General features: G+C 51.9%; 1 protein-coding gene across 1 annotated transcript; it reads left to right on the top strand.

The window, feature by feature from the left end:
- Nucleotides 1-3191: 3191 nt before the first annotated feature.
- AVIL (advillin) lies at nt 3192-18015 on the top strand (the record flags this gene model as incomplete). Its single annotated transcript, XM_080934988.1, has 19 exons — nt 3192-3257; nt 4552-4626; nt 5924-6120; nt 6832-6940; nt 7032-7142; nt 7421-7623; nt 8040-8118; nt 8235-8333; nt 9049-9202; nt 9294-9394; nt 9710-9847; nt 9932-10090; nt 10639-10818; nt 12151-12296; nt 12714-12858; nt 14372-14560; nt 15009-15077; nt 15986-16111; nt 17769-18015. 19 exons carry the CDS (start codon nt 3192-3194, stop codon nt 17880-17882), a joined length of 2460 nt encoding a protein of 819 aa, XP_080791114.1. The 3' UTR covers nt 17883-18015.
- Between the last annotated feature and the right edge of the window lie 139 nt (nt 18016-18154).

The following is an 18154-nucleotide window of genomic DNA, read 5'->3' as shown; positions in this document are numbered from 1 at the left end:
GATGGACGCTCTGCGGGAGCTGGGGGCTCCTGGCCTGTTCTTGATACTGCCAAACATGAGGTTCAGAGCCCACCATGGTTTCCAGGCACATAGTAGGATGACTTGTAAAGACTGAGAAGCTTTCCTGTGACCACAGAGTCACCCAGAATCATCTCACACAGTAGGGAGCTCTAGCCAGCCGCCTGTCATTAGCACAGTGTGTTCATATCTACAATATGGCGAATTCATATCCTCCCTCACTGAATTATTGATGGGCTGTGCACTTTAAAAAAAATCAATAGACCAGGGCGTGGAGCTGGACTTAAAAGAAGCCTTTAAAAGTCTGCTCTTGTTTTTGCTGTTTTGAATAGGAGCAGATAACGCTTTCCTCTCTGGTTTGAATAAGTCAAGCCCAGGGCTAGGTCGACTGTGATTGGCCAGAGCTGGGGAAATGTGGTTACGATGCAAACATAAGCAAATATAACCCAGTGTCCGCGCTGTGCGGCCATTACTGAAACAGGCTGCAGAACCTCGGGCCACCTGCTTTGGGATAGCTCATTGTACCTCATCCGCTGCTTTGCTGGAGAACGGAGATCAGAGGGTCAGGTAAGGCCAGCCGGGCGATGAGTGTGGATGAGGCTGAAGGGGAAGGGACAGGAGTCTCACCTTCCCTGGCTTTTGTTTTCTGGGGTGAAGCTTTGAAAGATTAAGCCAGGAGCTTGTGACCAGCTTTGCAAACTTCACGCTGAAAGAGAACCTGTAGCTTCCACTAAGGCATGTTCTTGAGGCTCAGGGATTTGGGACAAGACCCCTGTCATCAGTTCTTCTATGGGACAAGAGAAGTTTAAACCTCAGTAGGTTACAAACTAGTGACTTGTAACCTGGGATTTCCAAACCACACCCTGTGTCCATGATCTTTGCAGCTCTCGGGACCCCAATGTGCTAATGATGAGGACTTGGGAAGACAAACACCCAGCTTTGGGGAGTTTTGATGAAGATGGATGGAACTGGGCTTTCTGGGTGTGGCATTTCCTGAATCTTGGGTCTCTAATCAGTTCCTAGAGTCTGTTCCATGGAGAAGGGACTGCCCTGGGGGAGGGGCTCATAATATTGTGCCAATGCGGCTGGTTAGGCTTTACTGGCAACCAGAGATACGTTGTTTCTGGTCCCCTGGCCTGTAGGAAACCTGAATACTTCCTGGTGGTTCTGAGCTGTGCAGGGTGGGGCAGCGCATGTTATTAAATTAAATACTCAAACATTGGCAGTTCTGCACCATGGCTTGGCTTTAGCCTGCTCCTGGCTGGTGACACACAAAGGGGCCTGGTTCTATGGTGATAATGGCACATCCTCCAAACCTGGTTTTATCCATTAAGACCCGAGAAAAAAGCGGTCGGTGGAGTCCGCCTTTTTTTTTTCCAGGGGTGGGGCCGTGCTGCAGATAACAAATTCTACCATTTGAAGCCCCGAATATCACCAAGTATTAGACATCTGCACAGTCTTCTCCCAGGCAATTTTGTTTCTTAATCATATGTCCATCCATCCTGTCCTTCCTTGGCTTTGAGTCTTAAGAAATCAGCCTAGCCATCACTTGGCATACTGTGAGAACGCAGTCTCCTTAAGAGTAGGACTGGGTAGGATGCACTTCACAGAGCTACAGGGGAACCTTGTATGTTAACCCCAGCCAAGTGCTGACTGTAAACAGTGCGGACAGCATGAGGGCCCCGTGGTCTTACCACTTCCCTCCTGGCCTGACTCAGCTCTGATGCTGGAGATCGCTAACTCACTGAGGACCAGCCTCCAGAAAAGCGGACGTCTGTGGTACAGGCAAAGAGGCCACAACCCATTTCCCCTGCTGGCACACCTAGCTCTTTGTCCCAGGCACAGTACTGTACTTTCCCCTTTCTTCTTTCTGCAAGACCACATTACTGTATCAGTCATGATCAGGGGCTGTTGGTGTTCTAGGATGAGTTACAAAATTAAAAATGATGGCTGAAAGCAGGTGAGGGCTTGCCAGGAATCTGGGTTGAGGAATTGGGAGAAGGGGCTTCAGTTGGAAATACTTTTTCTGTTTGGATTTCCTCACTGAACTTAGTTTTGGGACAGCTAGGAGCATGAAAATGTGGCCCAAACACAGACTTTTAAGGTCAGGTGTGAAAGTAAAAGGTACGGACCTAGATCTGGTGGTGGAAGCCTGAATCGTAGCACTCAGGTGGCTAAGGCAGGGCTTTACGTCCAGCCTGGGCTATGTGGAGAGATCCGGTGCTGATAAAATAAAATGTGCCAGGCGCTGGTGACGAGTGCCTTTAATTCCAGATTTTGGGAGGCAGAGGCAGGTGGATCTTTTTGAGTTCAAGGCCAGCCTTGTCTATAGAGTGAGTTTCAGCACAGCCAGGGTCTCAGAGACCCTTTTTAAAAAGTAAAGAGAAACAAAACCCAAAAGCTCAGAGATGGGGCCCATTCTTAGCCTGTCCATAGGCAGATTACTGCCACTCCAAGTCTCATTGGTACCACCAGGTGACAGGAAGATGGCCACTGCCTGAAAATGACCCACTGTGTGCGGTGGGTCAACACGGGAGTGACACTCGTGCTCCCCCGAGGGAGAGGTGGCACACACTGCCCCTCCAGAGAACCCAAGTTCAATTCCCAGCACCTACTTCTGGTGACTCACGGTTACCTGTGACTCCAGCTTCCCAGAATTTAACACACCAACACACAGACATGTTGTAGAGGAAATATGTTCTCTCACTATGAGCCAGAGCTCTTAACCAAGGTGGCAGCAGGTGGGAAAAAAACTTAGTAGTAAGAATGACCCAGACACGGGCTGGAGAGATGGCTTAGTGGTTAAGAGCACTGACTGTTCTTCCTGAGGTCCTGAGTTCAATTCCCAGCAACCACATGGTGGCTCACAACCATCTGTAATGTAATCTGATGTCTTCTGGTGTGTCTGAAGACAGCTATAGTGTACTCACATAGAACAAATAAAAAAAAATCATAAAAAAAAAAGAATGACCCAGACAGGTTACTGTGTGAACTTGAAATGCCGCAGTGAACGGGTGTGGTTGTGATACGGTGAACGGGGTGATATGGCATTCGGTGTGATGGCTGATGATTCAGGGAAGTGTCTTGGGAGAAGCAATGGCTCCCCTCCCTGTTCACTGCGAGGAGCATCATCCCTGGCTTTGTGATATTTCACTTCCAGGAAGACAGACACTATGTCTCTGAGCAGTGCCTTCAGGGCTGTGAGCAATGATCCCGGGATCATCACGTGGAGGATTGAGGTGAGCCGGTGGGGGCCACACCCACCTTGACCACTGGGATCTGAGCCCGAGGCCACAGAAGCTCAGCATCAGAGGGCAGGTTTCCCCAACCTGGAACCTCCCAGTGACTCGGTGCAGGTCCCCAAGCAGAACCAAGCTTGTCCTTTATCTGGGCATCGGGTTGATGAGTCTACACTCCCAGTAATCATCTCAGAAAGTCAGGTCCCTTACCCGAAGACTCTCGGCTGCTGGTCAGAACATGTTTGACCCCTGCCAGTTTTGGGGTGGGACATGCTGTTCAGAGGGGTACTGCTCATTTCTTTATCCTGTGCCCTTGGTCTCCGGGATGGCTCTGCAATCTGGTCTGAGCGTACCTACCAAATACCAGGACATGCCCACCTCTGCCTAGTCAGTTCCTGCAGCCTGAACCCCTGAACCCCACACTTAACATTTTCCTTCACCCCGCTCAGTTCCAAAGCGAGAGTTGCAAGCTCTCGAGTCTCTCCCAGTGCCAGGCTCCTCACTTAGCTCAGAATGAATAGGAAGGGCGGGCCAGACGGAGATCAGTGTGTGCAGCCAAGCCTGGTGACCCGCCACAAGTCCTGGGGGCCACACCGTGGAAGAAGGGAACCAACTCTGAGTTTCTCCGACCTTCACACTTACCATGTGGCATACAATAATTAACTGTAAGGAAAAGAACGAAGAACAGGCACCAACCCAGACTCACATCGGGTTTTACGTAGAACAGACACAGTCACGGCTATGGGTCTACCTCACTGGAACAGAGAAGGCATCGTTTGCGTCTGAGTCCGTGCGAAGGGCCCTCCTCCTGGGATGAGCAGATTGTGGCCCCACAACCCAGACTCCGACTGTGGGACCCTCAGCCTGGAGCACCACGAGATGCTGGTGTTCTCTTGGCTGTCGGCCTCTGCTCCTGCTGGGCTTCCCAGACCCTGCAGGGCAGCCAGGGGCTCCGGGCAGTCAGAGGGTTGGGCATGCTGTCCAGACTGAGAACAGTCCACACAGCTCAGATGAGGGTTATTTGACAGTTACACCCAACTCTTTCCCCTGCTCTGGGTTTTGAGAGCTCACAAGTCTCCCCAGGGGACTGCGGATGAGACCAAGGGGAGACAGGGAAGGACACCAGAACACTTAGACCCAGAGTGCTCCCAGATGCCAGAGCACTGGCCCTATCCTGCGGCGGCGTGCTGCCTGTATAGATCCGGGAACAGCTCCTGTGCCAGCCACAGGAGAGGGAGGCAGTAGGGAAGGCAGGCGTGAGGTACACAGCTGCATCCTTTGCTAATCCTTCCAGAAAATGGAGCTGGCGCTGGTGCCCCTGAGTGCTCACGGCAACTTCTATGAGGGAGACTGCTATATCATCCTCTCGGTGAGCGATGTCCCCACAGCCATGTTCTCCCCTCAGCAGACAGCTTCCAGGCTGTAGACAGCTCCCAATGGCGAGAGAAGTGGGGTTGCCAGTGTCTGTCTAGACTCTTCCTCCCATTGATGGACAAGGACCACCATAAGTCCTGGGTTGTAAATGCGCGTGTGTCAGTGTATGGGGTCCTCAGTCTAACCCTCCTCCTGGGCGTAAGCTGCCCTTGGCAGACACACGGGCACATACCCACACAGCCTGGGTCCCAGACACACACTAAAGTGTTCAGAAGGTCAGACAAATATGTAGCCTGACTTTGGCCACTGTGCCTTAGGTATGATAGTTTGCATGGCTGTGGCAAACACCCTGGTCAAAAGCAGCTTCGAGAGAAAGGTTTTATTTAATCTTACGGATTGGGCCAGGAGCTGGGGAGACCACGGAGCAATGCTGCTTACTGGCTTGCTTCTTGTGGCTCTTCTAAAAATTATACACAGGGACCAGCTGCCCAGGGGGTGGCGCCGCCCACAGTGGACTGAGCCCACCCCATCAGTCATTGATCAGGGAAACGTATTACAGATGTGCCCACAGGCCATCTGATGGAGGTGTTTTTCTCTCTTTTTTTTTTTCTGACCCCCAGGTGGTTTTTAATCGGTATTCTTCCCCCCCAGATAACTCCAGCTTTCCACAAGTTGACAGGGTAGATGGCGTTGACAGGGTAGATGGCAGGTGCCTATAGTCATAGTACTCAGGAGGATCTCAGCTTCAAGGTCAGCCTGGGCTACATACTAAACCCTTGACTAGCCCAGGATACATTCTGCCTCCAAATGCCACTAGAATGGAGCCTAGTGACCCACACCCATGATCCCAGCGCTGGAGAGGTGAAGCTAGGGGGATTAGAAGTTCGAGGCCTGTCTCAACATGTTTGACGAGCTCGGACTACACAATAACCTGTTTTGTTTTTTAAGTCAAACCCCTTGCTCCTTATACCCGAGGAATAATGTCACAGGGCAGTGCTAACAGCACAGTTCTGTGAGTGCAGGTTCCTTCAGACAGAGCCTGAGGTCTGCCTAGGGAAAAGATTCCCACTTTAGGAACAGCAAGAGGTCAACTTCCAGGTATGGGGAGGAACTAGGGCTATCAGAGCCTCAGTAAATAGGTCGTGCTGACTCTAGTACAGGGAAAGAAGGCTGCTTGTGTGAGGGGCCTTGCTCTGCGGCCCTGTAGGACCGGGCATGCTGGGGTTCCCGCTCCAGAGAAGTCAGCAGCACAGCACTGGTGAGCTGACCCCGCCCCTTTGGCTACATCCTAGACCCGGAGAGTGGGCAGCCTTCTCTCCCAGGACATCCACTTTTGGATTGGGAAGGACTCCTCTCTGGATGAGCAGGGCTGCGCGGCCATCTATACCACACAGCTGGATGAGTACCTGGGAGGCAGCCCTGTGCAGCACCGGGAGGTCCAATACCACGAGTCCGACACCTTCCGTGGCTACTTCAAGCAGGGCATCATGTGAGTAGCTCCGCACAGAGCAGAGGGTCAGCACTGCATTCTGGAGCGTACTGGGACTATTCATTGAGAATCCCATCTCTCAGAACAGCCCCTCACCCACCCAGGCCCGTAAGGACCCATGATCCGGAGTGTCTCTGACTGCCTTAGGGGTGGGAGAAGGCTGTGGTCCACATAGGTGTCTGTCACAGGAAGACATGTACCAACAGCACGCCTCACCTAGCACACATGAACAAAGACACAGACGGGGCCTACAGCAGAATGACAACCTGTTTGTGAAAGTTGTGCACGCGCTTTGGTGGCAGGACACGCTTTAATGGAATGAAGGGGGGGACATCAGAGTGCCAGAGTAAGATGAGGCAGGGGGAGGTCGGGGGAGGGGTCACACGGAGGCGCTGGGGTGTGTAGACATAACATGACAGCCATGGCACACGCCTGTAACCCCAACCTATGAGGTTCCTCCACCTGTAGCACTACTCTTCTAGGCCTTGGGACGGCTCATTATAATGTCTCAGCTCAAATGTCCCTTCGGGAAAGCCTGCCCCGGCCCTGGTCACAGACCTGTCCTCGGGGCAGCAGGCAGGTGTTTACTTTGTTCATTTGTTATTATAAGTGATGTGGGCAGAGGCCGAAGTCTGTATGTTACTACTGTAATCAATTCTCAGTAGTCTTCCCAGAACCTAACGACAAGCAACTGGATCGTTATCTCCTCAGTTATAAAAAGGGGGGTGTGGCCTCCGGGATGAAGCATGTGGAGACCAACATGTATGATGTAAAGAGGCTGCTACACGTAAAGGGGAAAAGAAACATCAGAGCCACTGAGGTAAGTCCCACACATGATTGTCCCGGCCGGCCCAGTGCTCCGGTACTGTCACCTAAGACTGTCCCAAACGCTTCTGACCTCTCACGTGCAGGTGGAAATGAGCTGGGACAGCTTTAACCGAGGCGATGTCTTCTTGCTGGACCTTGGGATGGTTATCATCCAGTGGAATGGCCCGGAGAGCAACAGTGGGGAACGTCTCAAGGTCTAGCTCTTCCTCCTGTCCTCCAGGCCTGGCTTCAAGCTGGGCTCGCCCTCTTGAGTGCCTTCTTCCTTTGCCTTCTGTGCTTCCTGCCCCCCCCCCCCCCCGGAGCCTGGGGTGAGTGGGGGCATCTCCGCCTTTGCCTAGACTCTGCCTTACAGGCAGACCAAGGGCGTCTCACTCCTCACCCTCAGAGTAGTTTGTCCTGGTGGCTCCCACGGAACCATTGGGAAGGAAAGGGGACCGGCTGAGCTGAGAGCCTCTTTTGGCTTCTCTGGCAGGCTATGCTTCTGGCAAAGGACATTCGGGACAGGGAGCGAGGGGGCCGTGCCGAAATCGGGGTGATTGAGGGAGACAAAGAGGCAGCCAGCCCAGGGCTGATGACAGTCCTCCAGGATACCCTTGGCGGACGTTCCGTTCTCAAGCCTGCAGTTCCCGATGAGGTCATGGGTCAGCAGCAGAAATCAAACATCATGTTATATCAGTGAGTGTTTCAGCTTGGCCTCGGGCTGGGTGTGGGGAGGCGTCCTCTGGAACAGGGTGCTCAGCTTGGGTAGAGGCATCTGCCTTTGCTCTTGGTTCATCCTTTTTAAATGTATCTCCTACAAGGAGCTCAGAAGCAGCCCCTCTCCGAGAGGCAGCTGACCTCCATTCGTGTTAAAAAGTCTCCTGGTCTATGGGTGCAACCTTTCTGGTGTATCCATGCCTAGGGATATGTGGATGGGATAGTTTGGGAGAGAGACCCACAGTCTCTTCTGGAGAACAGAGTATCCCTCTCTGTATTTGAGCTGTGTCTATCTTAAGAAATCTACTCTGTCCTGAAATACCACACGAAACATCATGTGAGCTATGGGATACTTCCCAAAGAAGTACCACAGTCTAATCTCTCTCCTTCACCAGTGTCTCCGACACAGCTGGGCTGCTGTCAGTCACAGAGGTGGCAACAAGGCCCCTGGTCCAGGACCTACTGAACCACGATGTAAGTAGACTGAGAGAGCTTTGCTTGAGGAACCCGGGAATAACTTCTAGGCAGACCCTGGGTAAAGTCCCTCTGTCTTGAGTTTGAGTAACCATACTCCTATCTGGCTAATTCAGGACTGCTACATCCTGGACCAAAGTGGCGCCAAGATCTACGTGTGGAAAGGCAAAGGAGCCACCAAGGTTGAGAAACAGGCGGCCATGTCCAAAGCCCTGGTAGGAGCCAGAGATGTATGATGCTGACTGAATATCCCACCGTTATCACTATAGACATGTGCCCAAACACGCCAGGCACTTGAGCATGGTAACACATGGGAACTGCATAGTGAGACCGACTGGGACACGAGTGTAGGTTTTACCTTTCCCAGCTGAGTGTTCTGGGCAAGGCCACTGAGCATCCGTGAGCTTCAGTTTCCCCATTTCTAACAGGGATGATCCCTGTCCCCCAGAACCACTGTAAGGCAAAACCGATTCGTGAAGTGCTCAGGACCATACTTGGCACACAGAACCTGCTCTTGGAAGGTGTGGAAGGCTGTTGCTATTGAAGGGGGCGTCACATGTCCAGATTAGGGGCCATGTCCTCAGGGGACATTTACTAACTTCTGCAGACCCAGCACAATGATGTGTTTACAAGGGACAAATGAGCAATTAACTATGACACAGTCAATAAGGCACATAGTAGGTCTCACAGAAAACAATCCATAATGGCCACAATCATGGCAGTCTAATACAGAGACACCAAAGTGTTTGTGTCTTTGGTGGCAGGTCACCTGGAACCTCAGAAGTGAGGCAGAAGCTATGATTCCCAGGGTCAGAGAGGAGAGACTCCCTTCACTGACTTCAGATAGCAAAGTACCAGATGAGCAAACACTCAGGATATGCCCTGGCTGACATGCTTTTGTGTGTGGGGGTATGTGTGTGGGGACTGCAGGATTTCATCAAGATGAAGGGTTACCCCAGCAGCACCAACGTGGAGACCGTCAACGACGGCGCAGAGTCAGCCATGTTCAAACAGTTGTTCCAGAAATGGTCGGTGAAAGACCAGACCTCCGGCTTGGGGAAAACATTCAGCATTGGTAAAATTGGTGAGATTTCGCCACTTGCGTCCTCTGCTGGGACCCTAGAAAGAGGCTCGCGTCTCTGCTCACTCAGCTTTCCCCACCTCTTTCTCTGCAGCTAAAATCTTCCAGGACAAGTTCGATGTGACTCTGCTCCACACCAAGCCAGAAGTGGCTGCGCAGGAGAGAATGGTGGACGACGGTAACGGCAAGGTTGAGGTGAGCCCGGTGAGGGCAGCCCGTTCTGCACGCTTCTGTCCCCACTCCACATTTCCATACTGTCCAAGAGGCGTGGAGCTGGCTGTTTACCCACAATGCTTCAGGAACGTGAGAGCCGCTCTCTACAGCCCCGTGTGACCTGGGACTGTTCTCAGAGGACCCAAGCGGGGAGGGACACTTGAGGGACACTTGAGATGGATGTTAGCGCTCTGTCGCCACCTGGAGTCTGTTCAACACGCCCAGGTCCCTTCCGGTGGGATTCCCTGAATGGTTGCCCCTCTCTGAGGGACTGTGTGTGTCTCCTCTTGTGCCCAGGTCTGGAGAATTGAAAACCTGGAGCTGGTCCCTGTGGAATACCGGTGGCATGGTTTCTTCTACGGGGGAGACTGCTATCTGGTTCTCTACACGTATGATGTGAACGGGAAACCCCATTACATCTTGTACATCTGGCAGGTAGGTCAGGCACAAGCTCTCAGCGCGGTATTGGATCCAGGGGCCTCCCAGGCCGCTGGGCTCACCCCGTTCTCACCACTGCAGGGGCGCCACGCCTCCCGGGATGAGCTGGCAGCCTCGGCCTACCAGGCGGTGGAGGTGGACCGGCAGTTTGATGGAGCCCCTGTGCAGGTCCGGGTTAGCATGGGGAAGGAGCCACGTCACTTCATGGCCATCTTCAAAGGAAAGCTGGTGATCTATGAGGTGAGGACCTACATGAAACTTCATCCTGGGATGCTCGGAGACGAGGAACCAATAAGGAGCTACCAGAGCATCGGGGTGTGGCAGAGACATTCAGGGAGATCTCAGGACACTGGTGCCCACGGTCTTTCCCATTCTGTGCCGCATGATCCGCACGGCAGTGGCTTGTTACCCAGCCTGCACCCGTCCCACACTGCTCTGCCCTCCTAGTCACTGCCCGGGCGTGCCCCTCCCCTGGTCCAAGGCCCGCTTCTTCCACGGAGCCCCGGTGGAAGCCTGGGCAGGCAACGCAGACATGGATGTGGTGTCTCACAAGGCTGATGGCCAGTCCTTCCCTTGGCCTGTAGAAGCCAATTTCCCAACCTCACTCTCCTGTGCGCGGTGGAATTGCACCTGCTCCAAAGAATTTCTCGAAGTCAGTGAATGGTCCTAGCTCCCAGCACAGGGTGAGGTCCTCACCTTGATCCTTTCCCATTAGCCTAAGGGATCCTGAGGGGTAAAGATGGCATGTGGTCCTCTGAAGGTCTGCACTCTGCTTTTCTTCTCTCGAGGGGGGGACTTCCAGGAACGGGAATGTGGAGCCTGGCCCTCCAGTGAGACTCTTCCAGATCCACGGGAACAACAAATCCAATACCAAAGCAGTGGAAGTCTCAGCCTCCGCCTCCTCCCTCAACTCTAATGACGTCTTTCTGCTGCAGACTCAGACGGAACACTACCTGTGGTATGGCAAGGTAAGATGGCTGCTGGGTCCTACTAGTTAGTCACCAGGGATTCATGATTGCCCTGGTTCCTCCATCAGCCCTGTCCACCCAAGTTCAATCCCCAGCCACACAAAAGGCTGAAAGTGGGGGCTCCCATCTGTAACCCCAGCACACACACACACACACACACACACACACACACTCCTGCCTCTCCAGGGGCTGTAGAGATGACTCAGCAGAGAGGCTTCCTGCAAAAGACCTGGGTTCAGTTCCCATACGGTGGCGAAGACCATTTGTGAACCCCGCTCCAGGAGACCTGACGCCCTGTTTGACCGCTGTAGGCACTGCACACACTTCAGGTCACATACCTTCACACACATACATGTAGACAAAGCACTCACACGAGCAAAATAAATCTGTAAAAAAAAAAAAAAAAAAAAAAAAGCACCAGTTAAGAAAAACCTCAAAGAGTTGTACGCACATGCGCACTGCACACTTATTTGCAGCCCCTTCAAATCAGAACAGTCTGGAAAAACTGGTAAACGTGGATATATTCATAAACATACACTACCACTCAGCAGTGAAAATGGAAGGGCCAGTCGCGCACACAACACGGAGTCTCTAATTCCTGCCGAGTGGAAGGATCCAGTCTCCGAGGCTGGATGTCACACGCTCCCACTTATGGCTGTCAGGAAATGGCAGGACTGTCCTAATGGAGCACAGTTTAGCATATATCAAGAGTTCAGGGGCTGGAGGGATGGCTCAGTGGTTAGAGCACCGACTGCTCTTCCAGAGGTCCTGAGTCCAATTCCCAGCAACCACATGGTGGCTCACAACCATCTGTAATGGGATCTGATGCCCTCTGCTGTGTGTCTGAAGACAGCTACGGTGCACTTATGTATAATAAATAAATAAAATATTAAAAAACATGAAGCTGGCAGTGGTGGCACACACCTTCAATCCCAGCAGAGGCACCTGAGTTTGAGACCAGCCTGAGTTCCAGGACAGCCAGTGCTTCACAGAGAAATCCTGCCTCCAAAAAGCAAAATCAAAACAAGAAAATAATGAAAAGTGACTGGGGACACAGTGCTTGCTACAGAGGCAGAGCATTTACTGTGCATGTACAAGACCCAGTGTTTACTGGGAAACCGCTAAAACTCCAGGCGAGGTTAAAACAAAGGCGAGTTCTGCGTAGGCCTATCCTCTGCCTGCGTGTCCGGTCTTCCTCCCTCTGCCCATCCTGGGGCACTGCAGCTCAGAGCCGACCCCCAGTTTCGGAGCCTGTATCCATATTGGTGTGAATGTGCCCCGTGTCTCTAACATCCGTGCTCTCCCCCCACCCCCACCCCCACCCCCACTCAGGGGTCTAGTGGGGACGAGCGGGCGATGGCTAAGGAGCTGGTGGAACTTCTCTGTGACGGCAATGCGGACACTGTGGCTGAGGGCCAGGAGCCACCTGAGTTCTGGGACCTTCTGGGAGGAAAAACACCCTATGCAAATGACAAAAGGTAAGCAAGCAAACTCTGTCTTCTTGGCTCCCCTGGCGGTGGCCCATACAAACCCTGAGATCCCTGGAAGCTTGAAACATTCCCAGCTGGGGACACAGCTTAGTCAACAAAGTCCTTGTGCAAACACAAGGACCTGAGCTCCATCCCCAACAGACAGAAACCAGTTAGTTACTGTCTGTTGTAGCGCAGGCCTGTAATCCCTGTGTTGGGATCCTTCAGACATGCCGGCCGGCTAGTCTAGCCAAACTGACCATCCTGGCCCTGGGAGACCCTGTCTCAAAAAACTATAGTGGAGAGCTATGGAAGAAGACCCCCAAAGCTATTTCTGGCCTCATATGAACACACACGCGCACAGACAGACAGACACACCACAATTCCTATACAGCTCTACATTCCTTCTACATGACTGTATTACAGGCTACAGCAGGAAACCCTGGACATCCAGGTCCGGCTCTTTGAATGTTCCAACAAGACTGGCCGGTTCCTTGTTACTGAGGTCACGGATTTCACCCAGGATGACCTGAGCCCAGGTGATGTGATGCTCCTAGACACCTGGGACCAGGTAAGACACAGCCACAAAGTACAGGATGCTTGCCAAGGTCTCCGCAGTGTGGGTTTGTTTCTGTATGGCATCCCCACCCAGGATGAAAGCAGGCTAGTGCTGGACCAACTAAGTCAAACATCTTCCTTCGGTGGTTGCTAGAGAGCCTGCTTTATGCACAGTCAGAATAGACTGATGTCTAACCTCACCAGCCTTGAGCCAGGATACTTACATGGCTGGAGTCTAAGCAGCTAGCAGACAGAGGTGGGAGGATCCAGATAAAGTTTGAAGCCAGCCAGGGCCCTGTCTCAAAAAGGGGGGTGGGGTGGGGGATGCATCAAGATGGCCCAGTAAATAAAGGTGCTTGCCACCAACATTGTCAACCAGAGTTCAATCCCCAAGACCCATTTGATGAGAGGGAAGAATGGATCCTGATAGTTGTTCTCTGACCTCCACACCCACACTCTGGCACACACCCACACTCTGGCCCACACCCACACACTGGCCCACACCCACACTCTGGCACATGCTGAATGCACATCCGCCAAATAGATAGGTACAATAGAAAAATTAGAGCCAAACAAAACAAAAACTTCCTCTCGCCACCCCGAGAATATTCTCATCTTATTTTGAAAAACAAAGCATAGCATCTGTCCTGCCCTTCTGTGAGGATGATAGCTGACTCCAGAGACTAAGGGCCGTTCGGCAGCAGGTGAACACTACGTCTTCCGGTGTATGCCATTTCCCGCCATGCTGATGAGCCAGAGGGAGGGGCCAGGCAAAGAAACCTCTGTGCTTTAAGGAGAGGTGTGTGGAGCCTTCAAAGCAGTTTGGAGCTCTCAGAAGACTCCTAGAGGAGACGGAGTGGGAAGAGATGAGCCAGGCGGGCTCTGGGGAAGGAAATGGTGCTGGAGAGCAAGACACAGAATCCTATCGGAGAATAAAGTAAGCCTGGCAGAGTACTTGTGCCTGCAGTCCCAGCACTAGGGAGGCTGAGGCAGGAGAATTTCTGTGAGTTCAAGGAAAGAGTAGGCCTGAGGCCAGCCAGCCTGCACTAGACGTGAGATCCTGTCTCGAGATCAGACGAAGCACACAAAGACGTAAGACGGGAGCTAAGAGAGACCCGAGAAGTGCGGCTGAGAGGCTGCTATGGGCTCTGAGGGCCGGACCACCGTCACACCAGAGAGCAGGACGTGGTGACTGGACAACTGCCTTGGTCCAGCTCGTGAGACTGAGGGCTCAGGCATCCCCATAGGATAGGCACGTAGACAGGAATGGCTACATTTAGCTTCTCTGAGGTTTGAGGCACCCTGAGAGGGCACGAGGGGTGTTTTGTAGGCTGTTAATTCAGGAAGCCGCAGTTTGGATGTGAAAATCTATAGAATATATGAATTGCAACTGCAATCAGAAAACCAAGCTGCTTCTGGAACCTTCCTCTTTGGAACATGAGTGGGGCTGACTGGCTTGGGGAGGAGCAGTGCGCACAGAGGCACTCAGTCCTCCGGGCACACTAACAATATGACATCGGTGACAGGTGTTCCTGTGGATAGGATCGGAGGCCAATGCCACAGAGAAGGAGGCAGCCCTCTCAACTGCTCAGGAGTACCTGGTAACACACCCCAGTGGCCGAGACCCCGACACACCAATCCTGATCATCAAGCAGGGCTTTGAGCCCCCCACTTTCACCGGCTGGTTCCTGGCATGGGACCCTCACATTTGGAGTGTAAGAAAAAAAGAAACTGAGGATGCTGTTGACTACCTGGGGTCTCAGAACCCATGGTGGGAGACACAGGGTGTCTCACTCCCTGCCTAAGCCCCACCCCCTTCCCTCCTCAGCTTTGTCTCCATGGCAGAGTCTAGTCAGCTCCCAGCGGTGTGGGCAGGAAGCAGTGAGGAACTATACCTGTCTACACGAGTTCATAATCCTCACAGTCTGTGCAAAGTCATAGTGGGCCCGTGGGAAGAAATCAGGCGTCTGACACCCACCCACCTGCTTGTTATTACCACCAAAGAATGTCGGTCACATGAAACTGGACCTTCGCATACCCAAGTGCTTCATAAGTCTACCATGTTTTGCTTTTCCTGATAATACACACCAGGCCTACGCCACCTGTTCCCTGTCATCAATAAATGTTTCATTGTTTTTTTTTTTTTTTTCTGTCTTTTCCTAGGAAGGAAAATCATATGAGCAGTTAAAGAGTGAGCTGGGAGATACCGCTGTCATCGTGCGAATCACTGCTGTGAGTTGGGTTCACACTTTGAGTCCGGCAGAAGCCCTGTGTCTTTAAGAACTCCCCGGTGGTCCACTTGGACGCAAAGAGCTTTTGTTGTCTGTTCTGAGTTCTGTCTGAGGTGCAAACTAGTTAAGCTCTGCCCTTGAATTGCACCCATCCTCGGAGGTTATTGTAAGTCATAGAAAACCAAGTCTCAAGCACTTGAGAAGCAATGTGGGAGGATCATGAGTTCTAGGCCAGGCTAGTCTACATAGCAAGACCTCTCTCTCTCTCTCTCTCTCTCTCTCTCTTTCTCTCTGAGATTAGGACTATTGCCCAGATATTTTATTAGTTTCTGACAGCGGACTCCACAGTGGTCCAGGTCAGTGATCCTCAATTTAACAGCTGCGGGAAGTGGAGCCACAGCCCAGAGCGCTGGGACGAGAGGATGGATGACCGGCACAGGGAGGCCCAACATTACCCCTTGTCCTCCGCCCTCTGCTAACTCAGATCCCAAAGCGAATAGGATGGCGTTAGTGTGTCTAAGGTATACCTAAATGTGGCTTCAGTCAGAGGGCAAACCTAGGACGACTGCAAACCTAGGACCTGGATGGAAACAAGAACATACCGTTTAGAAATGACTCCCGGCTCGGCGGCAGAGTGCCCACCTCGCACACACGGGCCTTTGGCTTCAGTTCCCAGCACTGCATAAGCAAACACACGTAATAGATGGGACGTGCAGCCTGGCTCTAAAGGCTCACACTGGGCCTGCTGAGTCAGCCGTTGCAGGTTTGTCACGCATCCAGGTTTAGGGACCACCGTTCTGAAAGATGTTCACAAAGGACGGAGCGGCATAAGCTGACGTGCGAACCTTTGTACATGCAGGGAACCGAGGACCGAAACTCAGCTCTACCTGTTTCTCTTCTCTTACACAGGACATGAAGACTGCCACCCTCTTCCTGGATTCTAGTGAAAGTGAGCCCAAGCACTACCCTGTGGAAGTTCTGCTCAAAAGCCAGAACCAGGAGCTGCCTGAGGATGTGAACCCCGCCAAAAAGGAGGTGAGTGGTTGTACAAGTGGATGGGGGTGGGGGCAGGGCTCCCACAGGTTAAGCACCAAGCTTGGGAAATGGCTCAGAGCAGATCAGGAATACTGCAGGCACTGAAGGGGCAACTGAGCCACTGAGTCAACTCAAGGGCTCCTCCTTGGATTTTTCTCCTCCCCCCAGAGGAATCCATCTGGTAGACGCTGTAGGCTAGCCTAGTCCAGCTAGGACTAGGTACTACCATGAACTAGCCTGTTTCCCCACCATTCCCCAAACCCTTCCCTAGCATAACTGTAATAGCCAGGGACCTTCCAAAAGCAGATACGCTCTATTTAAGCCGCATGGGGGCATTAGACACTCTTCCAGAGGTCCTGAGTTCAATTCCCAGCAATCATGTGGTGACTCAACCATCTATGGTGTACATGCAAACAGAGCGCTCACATAAATCTTTAACAAATAATAGTCTAAAAAATTAAAGCATAATATACACCACACGGGCTGGCAAGATGGGTCAGTGGGTAAAGGTGTTTGCAAGTTTGGCACCCAGCACCCACGAGAGGACGGATTCCACAAGCTGTCCTCTGATCTCCATATGTATGCCCCCCCCCACTAAATACATGTGATAGAAACCTTTAAAATACCTAAGATGGCTTCCCACTGTACTTACAAGACTCCAAAGGCCTCCAAGTCTGGCCCTGCCCCGGGGACCTCTCTTACCCTCTTCCCTATCATCCTTCAGTCAGGGCCTGCTTTATCCCCCCCCCCCCCCCCCCCCCCCGCAACACACGGTTCCCTTGGGCTCCTTCCTGCATTAGGTTTTAGTTAAATGAATTAACATATTCATGTTGAATGGACCAATGAGTGGATTTTCCCCCTGAAAGAGTTGCTTAAAGGATTCTCTAGCTAAGTCTTAAGCATCGAGACTACAATGGTCTTAGAAGCAGAGGCCACAGGTCAGTTGTGCCTAGTGGCTCATGACTATATTCCCAGCACTTTGGTGACCGAGGCAGGAGGGTCACCACAGGTTCCAAGCCAACTCGGGCTATGCAGTGAGTTCTGTGACAGCCTGGGCTATGGTATAATAATAATAATAATAATAATAATAATAATAATAATAATAATAATAATAATAATAATAATAAAGGTCGTAGCTTAGATCTCGACATGGACACTGCATTGGCATATTGGCATGACCTTCTCAATCTTGTATTTTAAGGAGCCCGGGGTGCAGTGCAGTGGTAGAGCAGTCTCAGGTTCCTCAGAGAGCAGTCCTGGGTTCACCCCCTGGCACCAAAAATAAGTATTCGACAAGAATGGGCACAAAACAAGATAAAATCTGCACTCAAACCTCCATCCATCCAAAATCAAATGTTTATAATTCATCCATAATGTATAATCCATTCACTGCCTATCAGGCAAGGAACCAAGGCGGAGTGGAAACCGCAGCCTGTCTTCATCCACTGGCTCCAATGGGCCCCCATGGCCCAGGAACAATGTAGGTCTGTTACAGCCTTCCTGAAAACCCACCTGACACCCCTCCCGTGCTTCTAGGGCTCAACTCCCCTTTCGAGCCAGGCAAGAACACAGCCAGGCAGCTTCTCCACCGGCCCAGGCCTCCCTTCAGCTCACTTGTACTAATGTGCTGTCTTCTTTACCACTTCTATTTTCTCAGAACTACCTCTCGGAAAAAGATTTTGTATCTGTGTTCGGCATCACGAGAGGGCAATTTGCTGCTCTACCTGGCTGGAAACAGCTCCAGCTGAAGAAAGAAAAGGGCCTTTTTTAGAGCAAGGCATGTGTCTGCTGTCTGACCACGGGAGAGGGCTAACAAACAGTGCCAACACTGGCCCGTTACACGGCTGCTTTAGATGCGACAGAACTCAGGATCATGCATTCTGTCTTTTAAATTCATCCCTGCACTCTCGGCTGCTATACACTAGATGCCGACTACTTGCCTTTTAGCTTTGGCGATCCTTTAGCTAACGCCCTAGCAGACAACATGAAGGAAGGTAGAAAGAACTAGAAATTTAGCTTAAAACATTTAATGCGTCAGGACCC

The sequence above is a fragment of the Micromys minutus genome, assembly GCF_963924665.1.
Source record: "Micromys minutus genome assembly, chromosome: 22".
Taxonomy (NCBI): domain Eukaryota; kingdom Metazoa; phylum Chordata; class Mammalia; order Rodentia; family Muridae; genus Micromys; species Micromys minutus.
The sequence above is the reverse complement of the archived record's forward strand: the minus strand, read 5'-3'. Positions and strand labels throughout refer to the sequence as shown.